The sequence below is a fragment of the Oncorhynchus clarkii genome, chromosome 18, assembly GCF_045791955.1.
Source record: "Oncorhynchus clarkii lewisi isolate Uvic-CL-2024 chromosome 18, UVic_Ocla_1.0, whole genome shotgun sequence".
Lineage (NCBI taxonomy): Eukaryota > Metazoa > Chordata > Actinopteri > Salmoniformes > Salmonidae > Oncorhynchus > Oncorhynchus clarkii.
In genome coordinates, this window is record NC_092164.1 from 60743575 (window position 1) to 60757993 (window position 14419).

The window sequence follows — 14419 nt, forward strand, 5'->3', positions numbered from 1 at the left end:
TACTGCTCCTGGATCTCCGTTAATTGCGCACATATGGCCCCTGCAGGAATCATTGAGGAAAAATACCTTCTGGTACCCAGCTCCTGTGATTTGCATAAAGAGAACACCATTGGCTTATAGAGTGTGATGTAAAAAAGTGACCTGCAAGCCTCGGGCAACAGCCAACATTTGATTTTGTGGTTAGCGTTAGCGTTGGTTTGAAAACGTTGAGTGAGCGGGGGTTTGTAAAAGTTATTACTGTGGTGGAAGATGCAGTCTTTTATTTTCAAAACATGAAGCTCCTAAGCTCATCCTTACTGGCCAAATAAAAATTAATTTACGTCAACTTATTGTCCCCTAAAAAAGTATCCTAAACATGTTCATAATACTGTATAGCTAAATCAATATGTCGGTGTAGTAAGAACATAGAACACAAATTAAATGATAGACCTACAGGACTATTAAGATAATAGTATATAGCCTACTGTTTTTATCTGTCAGTGTTGCATTTATTGTGATGATTTACTGAAAATAAATAATGGTCAACATAATAATAATACAACATAATCGTTATAAACGGAAGGGAAAAAAAAGAAATCGTGGACGACTCACCAAGTCCATAAATCATCCTAGTTCAACGTTGGTCCCGGGAGATATCTTTTGATGGATTAAATTAAGCACTTCCATCTCCATCTCGCACATGATCGCAGCCATATAAATCCCAACAGCTGATCAACCGACTTCAGAAAGCCCAAGACCTTCAACAGAGTTCAGCACAGAGAGAGAGCGAAAGGGGGGAAAAGCCGGAGCTAGCTGAGAGGCAGCGTTTTCATGAGTGACTTTTCTGCCATCCTCTATTACAATGAGTGGTAAATATTTACGTGGGAACTGTCAAATACTCCATTAATAAAGGGACGCTCTGTGAAGTTTAAAACGAGCCAAATCCTGGGAGCAGTTATCAGACTCTTTTCTAGGGTCGACCTGTGAGGAGACTGAGTACAGCTGCACGAGGAAGACAGAGAGCGAGAAGAGCGAAGGAACGGATCTCTCACTGTCTCACAGCGGGGGTGCTGTCCAGTGCTGAAGCCTGCCTGCCTGCCTATACATGCACGCGGCACTGAAAAGGAGCTATCCAGTGCTGAAGTTGCATTTCTTACCAGCGGAACACGGCGCTGTCGCACGTAAACCAGCAGCTCAACAAGGACTAGCAGCGTGAGGATTCGGAAGGGATCTCAAGCTTTTCTCCCTGTGCTGGCATCTGATCACACACAAATCGTCTTGCTGAAGAGCGATTCAGCCCGTATATACAGCTAGTCCCTTTTCAGCCCGCCTTGCATGAGGAGTGACCCATTGAACCACTGGACGAGTGTTGTTTTGTGCAGCGTAGAACCATGCCAAGATCTTTTCTGGTCAAAAAGGTTAAGCTCGATGATTTCTCATCTGCTGATCTGGAGAGACATTATGGCAGGTCGAGGACCGACCTCAGCCTCCGCTTTCATGAAAAAGGTAAAGCTGTTAGAATCTCTGACTTTTATCGGCATGCACAATGTTTATCTTTTATTGCTTGGTATTCTATGTGTAGGCTATACTAAGTGCTTATTTGTAGTCTATTTGCGTGTGGATAAGCTTGTTGCACATCAAGCTTTGATGACCCGCGGTCACATCCTATTCAATACAGTCACATTTTTCATTTTTGTCGACTCTGCACATTTCCCGAGGCAGGGATATTTCAAGTGCTCTACAGCGGAGCACACAAGGTTAAAACCCTGTTGAGCTACATATACCCACAAGTGTGCAACAGACGAGTGTGCAATATACTGTAGATTAGAATACGGCTTTATAGTGTATTCCTTTGGATCATTAGTCCAAGCCCACTACCATAGCCACACACAGAGACAGAAAGGATAGATAGAGAGAGAGAGTCTGTTTGCCTCTAAAACGAAGGCTTGATCATGTTTCAAGACATTATTTACGCTCTAGAAAATACAGTGCGTGCACTTGCATTTGCATAACCAGACTGTATTTTTTCCGGAAGTACATTTATAGAATATTCATCCACATTCCTATCTCTTGGTCATGGAGTACCCTGGATGGACCTGGATGTAAGTGAGACTATGTGTACGTTCAGTGGTGCACATCGACCTATATTCTGAGAAAGGCAAATGCAATTATAACTGAAGTGATAGTATTCCCCTTGCGCCTTTGTCCTTAAATGGGATAGCTCACTAATTGAAACTGAGAGATATTGATTTTTTTGGGTGAAGTGATGTAGAAACAAAATACCTTCACAAGAAGTCAATGTCTTTCAACCCACCTCTGCTGGAACTGTAAATGACTGAAATAATAGGCTGCAGAGCTCACGCACTGTGAGTCACAAAGGAAGCCTTGCAACTAGGGAGAATTACACTGTTGCATCAGTTAACATCAGTAGGCCAAATCACATGAATAATTTAATCCGTCTGTTGTTCTTTTCAACGCTACAGGGTACATCAGTGACTACATGACCCCGTCTGTCTACGACGGCGAAAGTGACAATGGCATCCACAGCGAAAAAGGCCCCTCTCCCAGCCCCATCTACAATGGCATCCATAGCGACTACGGAGCACCAGACTCGGACCAGCCCGACAGCCCCCATTCCGAGATCTCCTCCGGCTACATCAACGGAGACACCGCAGTGAGTGAGGGCTACACGGTAGACGCCTTCTTCATCACGGACGGAAGGTCGAGGAGAAAAGCCATCAGCAGCCCCAGGACCATACAGCGTCACACATGCAACGAGTGTGGAAAGACGTACGCCACGTCCTCCAACCTGAGCCGGCACAAGCAGACCCACCGGAGTCTGGAAAGCAAGATGGCCAAGAAGTGCCCCACCTGTGGGAAGGTGTACGTGTCCATGCCCGCCATGGCCATGCATCTGCTCACCCACGACCTCAAACACAAGTGTGACATATGTAGCAAGGCCTTCAGTAGACCTTGGCTGCTGCAGGGACACATGCGGTCTCACACCGGCGAGAAGCCCTTTGGATGCGCACACTGCGGAAAGGCGTTCGCCGACCGCTCTAACCTCCGCGCTCACATGCAGACGCACTCCGCCTTCAAGCATTACAAGTGTAAGAGATGCAACAAGACCTTTGCTCTAAAGTCCTACCTTAACAAGCACTACGAGTCCGCCTGCTTTAAGGGAGAGTTCTCACCTATGAGCTCCATTGACGACTGACTTCCAGTACCCATGAACATGTAATGAAACTTCTTCCAACGGCATCCCTATACTATTCCCTAGACAACCTGTTCCATGGTGACAGCACAGGTCTTATACCCTCCTGCAGCAAACAGCATCACTAAGGACATGTTGGATTACTCGTGTAGCCTATACCCAAACTTTTATTTCCATTGGCTATCCTCCCTTGATTGTTATAACAACAACAATTTGTTCAAGTATTATGAGGTGAAATATCATATGTTTGCCAAACTCACAGGACATTGAAAATGTCAAACCTTTTAAAGTGTTAATGGACACAAAAGTGTTCAAGGTTGAGGTAAACCTATTTATTTATTCACTTATTTATGTAGGCCTATCTATTTATTAATTTATTTTTTACTTCCAGTTTGTTTAGAGTCTTCATTTGCACTTTAATTTACTTTTTATTTTGCAAGCCTTCGTCGTGAATATGCCAAAGCATTTGACACTTTCTAAATATCCTCTTATTTTATTTGCCACTTTATAAACCTATTGCATGCAAAAAAAAAAAAAAAAAAACGATAATACTGAAATCTATGCCAATTTAATGAAGCTTTGGATTTTTGCCAAAATCTAGATAGCATCTGGCGGCAATATTTCTTGGGAGTCTTATCATAAAAAACTATAGAGCAATAATGCATGGTATTAGTAACGCGTAATAATAATGACATCATCTTTCTATCCAGTCCTCTTAGTAGTCATACACATTGAATATCAGGGAAAAGCCAGTGAGTGTGGTATTTAATGGATAAACCCATGGGGTGGGATAGGGAGTGGGTTCTTTTGTAAATGGTTACGCAACTGCCTGACACGTCTTAGAGCGTAGACTTCTGGTGCTGATGGAAGAGTTCCAGAACAATCCAGAACATCTCACCACCAAGTCTGTGGAATGAACGCCCGAGGCCCAAACGTTGGCGGAGCTGCCCCGTATCACATCTCTCACAGGGGGGCAAGCTTAGGGGTCACTTCTGAGATCCCTTGCACTGCACCAGAGCTCAAAATGATCAACACAATAAGATGACCTTATTCTAGCCATGATAAAGTCCATTCATCGTATTAAAGCACTTCCTTATACTACGAACGTTTCAACTTTTTAAAGATAGTAGCACAAGTATAGATTCAGGTAGAAAGGCCTTGTATTAGCTATAGGCTAACCGCTGTTTTTGTACAATGCTGATCAAAGGAACATAACTGTTTATTACAAGATGCCTTGTACATAACCCTTTGATGAATCTAATATTTCTACAAACTGTAAAGAATCAAATTAATCTTATTTCTGGAGTTATTTTCCCTGGGATTTTTATGCCTAGTATTTGAACTATTTAAAAGCACAATGGCAGCAGACATTTTTGTCTCACTTCATAATAAAGAATGAATAAAGACTTAACACAATACGGTCCATGTTTGTCTAAACCTTTTAGAGAAATCAGATGAGTAGACATATATATATATATATATCGTGTTTAAATGATGAATTCCTGTAGTGTTTGTCTGTGATGATATATTGTGGTCTAATTTGGCGTTGGACTGGGAGTAAGGTTTCAGACAGTGGGTCACGTCAGGAGCACGCGTCGTAATGCAACAGCATGTTTCTGCAATAACAAGCACTGTTGAATGCTCTTGTTGACACTGCGAGGCAGACTTCAGTGACGCGAAACGATCATCTGTTGATCAAAAAGTCTGCGTTTTATACTGCATTGCACACCATGTGCTTTAGGGGGAATAGTTTGAGGTCATCACATATTCTGTTTTTTAATCCTAAACATATATTTAATTAATTATTATTTATCCGACTTCTCTTTTCATAAATGTTGGGTTTTGCAAAGGGGGCCACGGTGACTTCAAAAGAAATATCTGCATGGATGAAAGCTCTGGACAAATCAAGATGGTTATCTCTTCCAAAAAATATATGAAGTAACTGAAACTGAAAAGAGTCCTAATCGAACGAATTCTGCAGTTTCCCTTTTATACTGAGCAACATTTGAGCACTTTCACCGAAGGGGTCATGCATGTGGAGGTCAAGAGCGCTTTATTTACTAATGGAATAGCCCTTAAAGTTGAAATGATTACCATCGAAGCCTGCAGCAGGTTTGTTTTGGTAATGTCAGGAGTACAACTTTAACCTTCAGCAGACACGCCGCTCTGTGACTGGGGCAGAATACGCCTGCAGGCTTCCTCTCCAAGGTCCTCGCTGAAACCGTTATCTGTCCGCGGCTCTACATCGCTTCAAAGTGACTCCTACTGATTGACTGCAAACAACACATTCATTACTGGGTAGTTAATGTGGATGTTGTACTTTTGACGGAGGAGGGAGGGAGGGAGGGAGGGAGAGAGAGAGAGAGAGAGAGAGAGAGAGAGAGGGAGGAAAGATAGAGAGAAGGAGAGAGAGAGAGAGAGAGAGAGAGAGAGAGAGAGAGAGAGAGAGAGAGAGAGAGAGAGAGAGATAGGGAGAGATTTACATGTTTTTGAATGGTGTGATGATGAGGAAATGTAAGGTTGGTGGTTGGTATGGTGATGAGCAATTTGAGGAAATGATGAGCAATGCAATGTAGACACTGGAGTTTGAGCACCAATCCCTGAGCAGAGCCCTGCTCCTCCCTAGCTGGAGAATGAGCACCAAGCCCTGAGCAGAGCCCTGCTCCTCCCTAGCTGGAGAATGAGCACCAAGCCCTGAGCAGAGCCATGCTCCTCCCTAGCTGGAGAATGAGCACCAAGCCCTGAGCAGAGTCATGCTCCTCCCTAGCTGGAGAATGAGCACCAAGCCCTGAGCAGAGCCATGCTCCTCCCTAGCTGGAGAATGAGCACCAAGCCCTGAGCAGAGCCATGCTCCTCCCTAGCTGGAGAATGAGCACCAAGCCCTGAGCAGAGCCATGCTCCTCCCTAGCTGGAGAATGAGCACCAAGCCCTGAGCAGAGCCATGCTCCTACCTAGCTGGAGAATGAGCACCAAGCCCTGAGCAGAGCCATGTTCCTCCCTAGCTGGAGAATGAGCACCAATCCCTGAGCAGAGCACTACTCCTCCCTAGCTGGAGAATGAGCACCAATCCCTGAGCAGAGCACTACTCCTCCCTAGCTGGAGAATGAGCACCAATCCCTGAGCAGAGCACTACTCCTCCCTAGCTGGAGAATGAGCACCAATCCCTGAGCAGAGCACTACTCCTCCCTAGCTGGAGAATGAGCACCAATCCCTGAGCAGAGCACTACTCCTCCCTAGCTGGAGAATGAGCACCAATCCCTGAGCAGAGCACTACTCCTCCCTAGCTGGAGAATGAGCACCAAGCCCTGAGCAGAGCACTACTCCTCCCTAGCTGGAGAATGAGCACCAATCCCTGAGCAGAGCACTACTCCTCCCTAGCTGGAGAATGAGTACCAAGCCCTGAGCAGAGCACTACTCCTCCCTAGCTGTGTTGCAGCATCATGAGTCACAACCTTTATTATGCTGGAAGACCAAAAGTGCAGTCTCCCCACCACTCCCTGAGGCTGTGTGCCAGTTTCAAAATGTCTAATGATGATGCCACACGATGATGTCACTAGCTACTTAGATTCCACATCATACACACTCACGCATTGCCTCATTAAAGTCACATCTTTGACGGTGTGTACGTGTGTTGTGTGTGTGTGTGTGTGTTTGTGTGCGTGTGCATGTGTGTGGATTCTAGTGTGTGTGTATTACATCACCGTCACTCAGACCACAAACCTGAAAGATTCAGATTCTGATCATTGAGATCTCTTCTCCTTATTGGCCAAGGTAAAGGGCAGTGTACCCAGTGCAATAAGCCACTGGCTCTATCTCTCACCACCACCACTTCCTCCTCTCTCTCCCTCTCTTTGTGTCTGTATCTCAATTAAATTCAAAGGGCTTTACTGGCATGGGAAACAGATGTTTACAAATCTGTCAAATCAAGTGAAATAGATCATAAACAAAAGTGAAATAAACAATCAAAATGAACAGTAAACATTACACTCACAAAATGTCCAAAGGAATAGAGACATTTCAAATGTGGTGTGCAAATACAAAATTATCTCTCCCTCTCTCTGTGTCTTTCTCTGTGTCTTTCTCTGTGTCTCTCTCTGTGTCTCTCTCTCCCTCTCTCTGTGTCTTTCTCTGTGTCTCTCTCTGTATATCTCTCTCTCCCTCTCTCTGTATATCTCTGTGTCTCTCTCTGTATATCTCTCTCTCCCTCTCTCTGTGTCTTTCTCTGTGTCTCTCTCTGTATATCTCTCTCTCCCTCTCTCTGTATATCTCTGTGTCTCTCTCTGTATATCTCTCTCTCCCTCTCTCTGTGTCTTTCTCTGTGTCTCTCTCTGTATATCTCTCTCTCCCTCTCTCTGTATATCTCTGTGTCTCTCTCTGTATATCTCTCTCTCCCTCTCTCTGTGTCTTTCTCTGTGTCTCTCTCTGTATATCTCTCTCTCCCTCTCTCTGTGTCTTTCTCTGTGTCTCTCTCTGTATATCTCTCTCTCCCTCTCTCTGTGTATTTCTCTGTGTCTCTCTCTGTATATCTCTCTCTCCCTCTCTCTGTGTCTTTCTCTGTGTCTCTCTCTTTATATCTCTGTGTCTTTCTCTGTATATCTCTCTCTCCCTCTCTCTGTGTCTTTCTCTGTGTCTCTCTCTGTATATCTCTCTCTCCCTCTCTCTGTATATCTCTGTGTCTCTCTCTGTATATTTCTCTCTCCCTCTCTCTGTGTCTTTCTCTGTGTCTCTCTCTGTATATCTCTCTCTCCCTCTCTCTGTGTCTTTCTCTGTGTCTCTCTCTGTATATCTCTCTCTCCCTCTCTCTGTGTCTTTCTCTGTGTCTCTCTCTGTATATCTCTCTCTCCCTCTCTCTGTGTCTTTCTCTGTGTCTCTCTCTGTGTCTTTCTCTGTGTCTTTCTCTGTGTCTCTCTCTGTGTCTTTCTCTGTGTCTTTCTCTGTATATCTCTCTCTCCCTCTCTCTGTGTCTTTCTCTGTGTCTTTCTCTGTGTCTTTCTCTGTGTCTTTCTCTGTGTCTTTCTCTGTATATCTCTCTCTCCCTCTCTCTGTGTCTTTCTCTGTGTCTTTCTCTGTATATCTCTCTCTCCCTCTCTCTGTGTCTTTCTCTGTATATCTCTCTCTCCCTCTCTCTGTATATCTCTCTGTATATCGCTCTCTCCCTCTCTCTGTGTCTTTCTCTGTATATCTCTCTGTATATCTCTCTCTCCCTCTCTCTGTGTCTTTCTCTGTATATCTCTCTCTCCCTCTCTCTGTGTCTTTCTCTGTATATCTCTCTCTCCCTCTCTCTGTGTCTTTCTCTGTATATCTCTCTCTCCCTCTCTCTGTATATCTCTCTGTATATCTCTCTCTCCCTCTCTCTGTGTCTTTCTCTGTATATCTCTCTGTATATCTTTCTCTCCCTCTCTCTGTGTCTTTCTCTGTATATCTCTCTCTCCCTCTCTCTGTGTCTTTCTCTGTATATCTCTCTCTCCCTCTCTCTGTGTCTTTCTCTGTATATCTCTCTCTCCCCCTCTCTGTGTCTTTCTCTGTATATCTCTCTCTCCCTCTCTCTGTGTCTCTCTCTGTATATCTCTCTCTCCCTCTCTCTGTGTCTTTCTCTGTGTCTCTCTCTGTATATCTCTCTCTCCCTCTCTCTGTGTCTTTCTCTGTGTCTCTCTCTGTATATCTCTCTCTCCCTCTGTGTCTTTCTCTGTGTCTTTCTCTGTATATCTCTCTCTCCCTCTCTCTGTGTCTTTCTCTGTGTCTTTCTCTGTATATCTCTCTCTCCCTCTCTCTGTGTCTTTCTCTGTGTCTCTCTCTGTCTCTCTCTGTGTCTTTCTCTGTGTCTCTCTCTCTCCCTCTCTCTGTGTCTTTCTCTGTGTCTCTCTCTCTCCCTCTCTCTGTGTCTTTCTCTGTGTCTCTCTCTCTCCCTCTCTCTGTGTCTTTCTCTGTATATCTCTCTCTGTATATCTCTCTCTCCCTCTCTCTGTGTCTTTCTCTGTGTCTCTCTCTCCCTCTCTCTGTGTCTTTCTCTGTATATCTCTCTGTATATCTCTCTCTCCCTCTCTCTGTGTCTTTCTCTGTATATCTCTCTGTATATCTCTCTCTCCCTCTCTCTGTATATCTCTGTGTCTCTCTCTGTATATCTCTCTCTCCCTCTCTCTGTGTCTTTCTCTGTGTCTCTCTCTGTATATCTCTCTCTCCCTCTCTCTGTATATCTCTCTGTATATCGCTCTCTCCCTCTCTCTGTGTCTTTCTCTGTATATCTCTCTGTATATCTCTCTCTCCCTCTCTCTGTGTCTTTCTCTGTATATCTCTCTCTCCCTCTCTCTGTGTCTTTCTCTGTATATCTCTCTCTCCCTCTCTCTGTGTCTTTCTCTGTATATCTCTCTCTCCCTCTCTCTGTATATCTCTCTGTATATCTCTCTCTCCCTCTCTCTGTGTCTTTCTCTGTATATCTCTCTGTATATCTTTCTCTCCCTCTCTCTGTGTCTTTCTCTGTATATCTCTCACTCCCTCTCTCTGTGTCTTTCTCTGTATATCTCTCTCTCCCTCTCTCTGTGTCTTTCTCTGTATATCTCTCTCTCCCACTCTCTGTGTCTTTCTCTGTATATCTCTCTCTCCCTCTCTCTGTGTCTCTCTCTGTATATCTCTCTCTCCCTCTCTCTGTGTCTTTCTCTGTGTCTCTCTCTGTATATCTCTCTCTCCCTCTCTCTGTGTCTTTCTCTGTGTCTCTCTCTGTATATCTCTCTCTCCCTCTCTCTGTGTCTTTCTCTGTGTCTTTCTCTGTATATCTCTCTCTCCCTCTCTCTGTGTCTTTCTCTGTGTCTTTCTCTGTATATCTCTCTCTCCCTCTCTCTGTGTCTTTCTCTGTGTCTCTCTCTGTCTCTCTCTGTGTCTTTCTCTGTGTCTCTCTCTCTCCCTCTCTCTGTGTCTTTCTCTGTGTCTCTCTCTCTCCCTCTCTCTGTGTCTTTCTCTGTGTCTCTCTCTCTCCCTCTCTCTGTGTCTTTCTCTGTATATCTCTCTCTGTATATCTCTCTCTCCCTCTCTCTGTGTCTTTCTCTGTGTCTCTCTCTCCCTCTCTCTGTGTCTTTCTCTGTATATCTCTCTCTCCCTCTCTCTGTGTCTTTCTCTGTATATCTCTCTGTATATCTCTCTCTCCCTCTCTCTGTATATCTCTGTGTCTCTCTCTGTATATCTCTCTCTCCCTCTCTCTGTGTCTTTCTCTGTGTCTCTCTCTGTATATCTCTCTCTCCCTCTCTCTGTGTCTTTCTCTGTGTCTCTCTCTGTATATCTCTCTCTCCCTCTCTCTGTGTCTTTCTCTGTGTCTCTCTCTGTATATCTCTCTCTCCCTCTCTCTGTGTCTTTCTCTGTGTCTCTCTCTTTATATCTCTGTGTCTTTCTCTGTATATCTCTCTCTCCCTCTCTCTGTGTCTTTCTCTGTGTCTCTCTCTGTATATCTCTCTCTCCCTCTCTCTGTATATCTCTGTGTCTCTCTCTGTATATCTCTCTCTCCCTCTCTCTGTGTCTTTCTCTGTGTCTCTCTCTGTATATCTCTCTCTCCCTCTCTCTGTGTCTTTCTCTGTGTCTCTCTCTGTATATCTCTCTCTCCCTCTCTCTGTGTCTTTCTCTGTGTCTCTCTCTGTATATCTCTCTCTCCCTCTCTCTGTGTCTTTCTCTGTGTCTCTCTCTGTGTCTTTCTCTGTGTCTTTCTCTGTGTCTCTCTCTGTGTCTTTCTCTGTGTCTTTCTCTGTATATCTCTCTCTCCCTCTCTCTGTGTCTTTCTCTGTGTCTTTCTCTGTGTCTTTCTCTGTGTCTTTCTCTGTGTCTTTCTCTGTATATCTCTCTCTCCCTCTCTCTGTGTCTTTCTCTGTGTCTTTCTCTGTATATCTCTCTCTCCCTCTCTCTGTGTCTTTCTCTGTATATCTCTCTCTCCCTCTCTCTGTATATCTCTCTGTATATCGCTCTCTCCCTCTCTCTGTGTCTTTCTCTGTATATCTCTCTGTATATCTCTCTCTCCCTCTCTCTGTGTCTTTCTCTGTATATCTCTCTCTCCCTCTCTCTGTGTCTTTCTCTGTATATCTCTCTCTCCCTCTCTCTGTGTCTTTCTCTGTATATCTCTCTCTCCCTCTCTCTGTATATCTCTCTGTATATCTCTCTCTCCCTCTCTCTGTGTCTTTCTCTGTATATCTCTCTGTATATCTTTTTCTCCCTCTCTCTGTGTCTTTCTCTGTATATCTCTCTCTCCCTCTCTCTGTGTCTTTCTCTGTATATCTCTCTCTCCCTCTCTCTGTGTCTTTCTCTGTATATCTCTCTCTCCCCCTCTCTGTGTCTTTCTCTGTATATCTCTCTCTCCCTCTCTCTGTGTCTCTCTCTGTATATCTCTCTCTCCCTCTCTCTGTGTCTTTCTCTGTGTCTCTCTCTGTATATCTCTCTCTCCCTCTCTCTGTGTCTTTCTCTGTGTCTCTCTCTGTATATCTCTCTCTCCCTCTCTCTGTGTCTTTCTCTGTGTCTTTCTCTGTATATCTCTCTCTCCCTCTCTCTGTGTCTTTCTCTGTGTCTTTCTCTGTATATCTCTCTCTCCCTCTCTCTGTGTCTTTCTCTGTGTCTCTCTCTGTCTCTCTCTGTGTCTTTCTCTGTGTCTCTCTCTCTCCCTCTCTCTGTGTCTTTCTCTGTGTCTCTCTCTCTCCCTCTCTCTGTGTCTTTCTCTGTGTCTCTCTCTCTCCCTCTCTCTGTGTCTTTCTCTGTATATCTCTCTCTGTATATCTCTCTCTCCCTCTCTCTGTGTCTTTCTCTGTGTCTCTCTCTCCCTCTCTCTGTGTCTTTCTCTGTATATCTCTCTGTATATCTCTCTCTCCCTCTCTCTGTGTCTTTCTCTGTATATATCTCTGTATATCTCTCTCTCCCTCTCTCTGTGTCTTTCTCTGTGTCTCTCTCTCCCTCTCTCTGTGTCTTTCTCTGTGTCTCTCTCTGTATATCTCTCTCTCCCTCTCTCTGTGTCTTTCTCTGTGTCTCTCTCTCCCTCTCTCTGTGTCTTTCTCTGTATATCTCTCTGTATATCTCTCTCTCCCTCTCTCTGTGTCTTTCTCTGTGTCTCTCTCTCCCTCTCTCTGTGTCTTTCTCTGTGTCTCTCTCTGTATATCTCTCTCTCCCTCTCTCTGTGTCTTTCTCTGTGTCTCTCTCTCCCTCTCTCTGTGTCTTTCTCTGTATATCTCTCTCTCCCTCTCTCTGTGTATTTCTCTGTGTCTCTCTCTGTATATCTCTCTCTCCCTCTCTCTGTGTCTTTCTCTGTGTCTCTCTCTGTATATCTCTGTGTCTTTCTCTGTATATCTCTCTCTCCCTCTCTCTGTGTCTTTCTCTGTGTCTCTCTCTGTATATCTCTCTCTCCCTCTCTCTGTATATCTCTGTGTCTCTCTCTGTATATCTCTCTCTCCCTCTCTCTGTGTCTTTCTCTGTGTCTCTCTCTGTATATCTCTCTCTCCCTCTCTCTGTGTCTTTCTCTGTGTCTCTCTCTGTATATCTCTCTCTCCCTCTCTCTGTGTCTTTCTCTGTGTCTCTCTCTGTATATCTCTCTCTCCCTCTCTCTGTGTCTTTCTCTGTGTCTCTCTCTGTGTCTTTCTCTGTGTCTTTCTCTGTGTCTCTCTCTGTGTCTTTCTCTGTGTCTTTCTCTGTATATCTCTCTCTCCCTCTCTCTGTGTCTTTCTCTGTGTCTTTCTCTGTGTCTTTCTCTGTGTCTTTCTCTGTATATCTCTCTCTCCCTCTCTCTGTGTCTTTCTCTGTGTCTTTCTCTGTATATCTCTCTCTCCCTCTCTCTGTGTCTTTCTCTGTATATCTCTCTCTCCCTCTCTCTGTATATCTCTCTGTATATCTCTCTCTCCCTCTCTCTGTGTCTTTCTCTGTATATCTCTCTGTATATCTCTCTCTCCCTCTCTTTGTGTCTTTCTCTGTATATCTCTCTCTCCCTCTCTCTGTGTCTTTCTCTGTATATCTCTCTCTCCCTCTCTCTGTGTCTTTCTCTGTATATCTCTCTCTCCCTCTCTCTGTATATCTCTCTGTATATCTCTCTCTCCCTCTCTCTGTGTCTTTCTCTGTATATCTCTCTGTATATCTCTCTCTCCCTCTCTCTGTGTCTTTCTCTGTATATCTCTCTCTCCCTCTCTCTGTGTCTTTCTCTGTATATCTCTCTCTCCCTCTCTCTGTGTCTTTCTCTGTATATCTCTCTCTCCCTCTCTCTGTGTCTTTCTCTGTATATCTCTCTCTCCCTCTCTCTGTGTCTTTCTCTGTGTCTTTCTCTGTATATCTCTCTCTCCCGCTCTCTGTGTCTTTCTCTGTGTCTCTCTCTGTATATCTCTCTCTCCCTCTCTCTGTGTCTTTCTCTGTGTCTCTCTCTGTATATCTCTCTCTCCCTCTCTCTGTGTCTTTCTCTGTGTCTCTCTCTGTATATCTCTCTCTCCCTCTCTCTGTGTCTTTCTCTGTGTCTTTCTCTGTATATCTCTCTCTCCCTCTCTCTGTGTCTTTCTCTGTGTCTTTCTCTGTATATCTCTCTCTCCCTCTCTCTGTGTCTTTCTCTGTGTCTCTCTCTGTCTCTCTCTGTGTCTTTCTCTGTGTCTCTCTCTCTCCCTCTCTCTGTGTCTTTCTCTGTGTCTCTCTCTCTCCCTCTCTCTGTGTCTTTCTCTGTGTCTCTCTCTCTCCCTCTCTCTGTGTCTTTCTCTGTATATCTCTCTCTGTATATCTCTCTCTCCCTCTCTCTGTGTCTTTCTCTGTGTCTCTCTCTCCCTCTCTCTGTGTCTTTCTCTGTATATCTCTCTGTATATCTCTCTCTCCCTCTCTCTGTGTCTTTCTCTGTATATATCTCTGTATATCTCTCTCTCCCTCTCTCTGTGTCTTTCTCTGTGTCTCTCTCTCCCTCTCTCTGTGTCTTTCTCTGTGTCTCTCTCTGTATATCTCTCTCTCCCTCTCTCTGTGTCTTTCTCTGTGTCTCTCTCTCCCTCTCTCTGTGTCTTTCTCTGTATATCTCTCTGTATATCTCTCTCTCCCTCTCTCTGTGTCTTTCTCTGTGTCTCTCTCTCCCTCTCTCTGTGTCTTTCTCTGTGTCTCTCTCTGTATATCTCTCTCTCCCTCTCTCTGTGTCTTTCTCTGTGTCTCTCTCTCCCTCTCTCTGTGTCTTTCTCTGTATATCTCTCTCTCCCTCTCTCTGTGTCTTTCTCTGTGTCTCTCTCTGTATATCTCTCTCTCCCTCTCTCTGTGTCT

At 44.6% G+C, this 14419-nt stretch overlaps 1 protein-coding gene across 1 annotated transcript; it reads left to right on the forward strand.

Annotated features, from left to right (window-relative positions):
• Positions 1 to 743: 743 nt before the first annotated feature.
• On the forward strand, positions 744 to 4543 carry LOC139372752 (transcriptional repressor scratch 1-like). The gene is made up of 2 exons (XM_071112553.1): positions 744 to 1485; positions 2463 to 4543. The coding sequence occupies exons 1-2, from the start codon at positions 1371 to 1373 to the stop codon at positions 3194 to 3196; spliced, it is 849 nt and encodes a 282-aa protein (XP_070968654.1). The 5' UTR covers positions 744 to 1370; the 3' UTR covers positions 3197 to 4543.
• Positions 4544 to 14419: the final 9876 nt, after the last annotated feature.

What these genes read in the sequence shown, in the direction of transcription:
- LOC139372752 (XM_071112553.1), top strand. Translation starts at nt 1,371, where the DNA reads ATGCCAAGATCTTTTCTGGTCAAAAAGGTTAAGCTCGATGATTTCTCA. An exon ending in CCTCCGCTTTCATGAAAAAG is followed by an intron (nt 1,486 to 2,462) that starts GTAAAGCTGTTA and finishes TCAACGCTACAG; the next exon opens with GGTACATCAGTGACTACATG.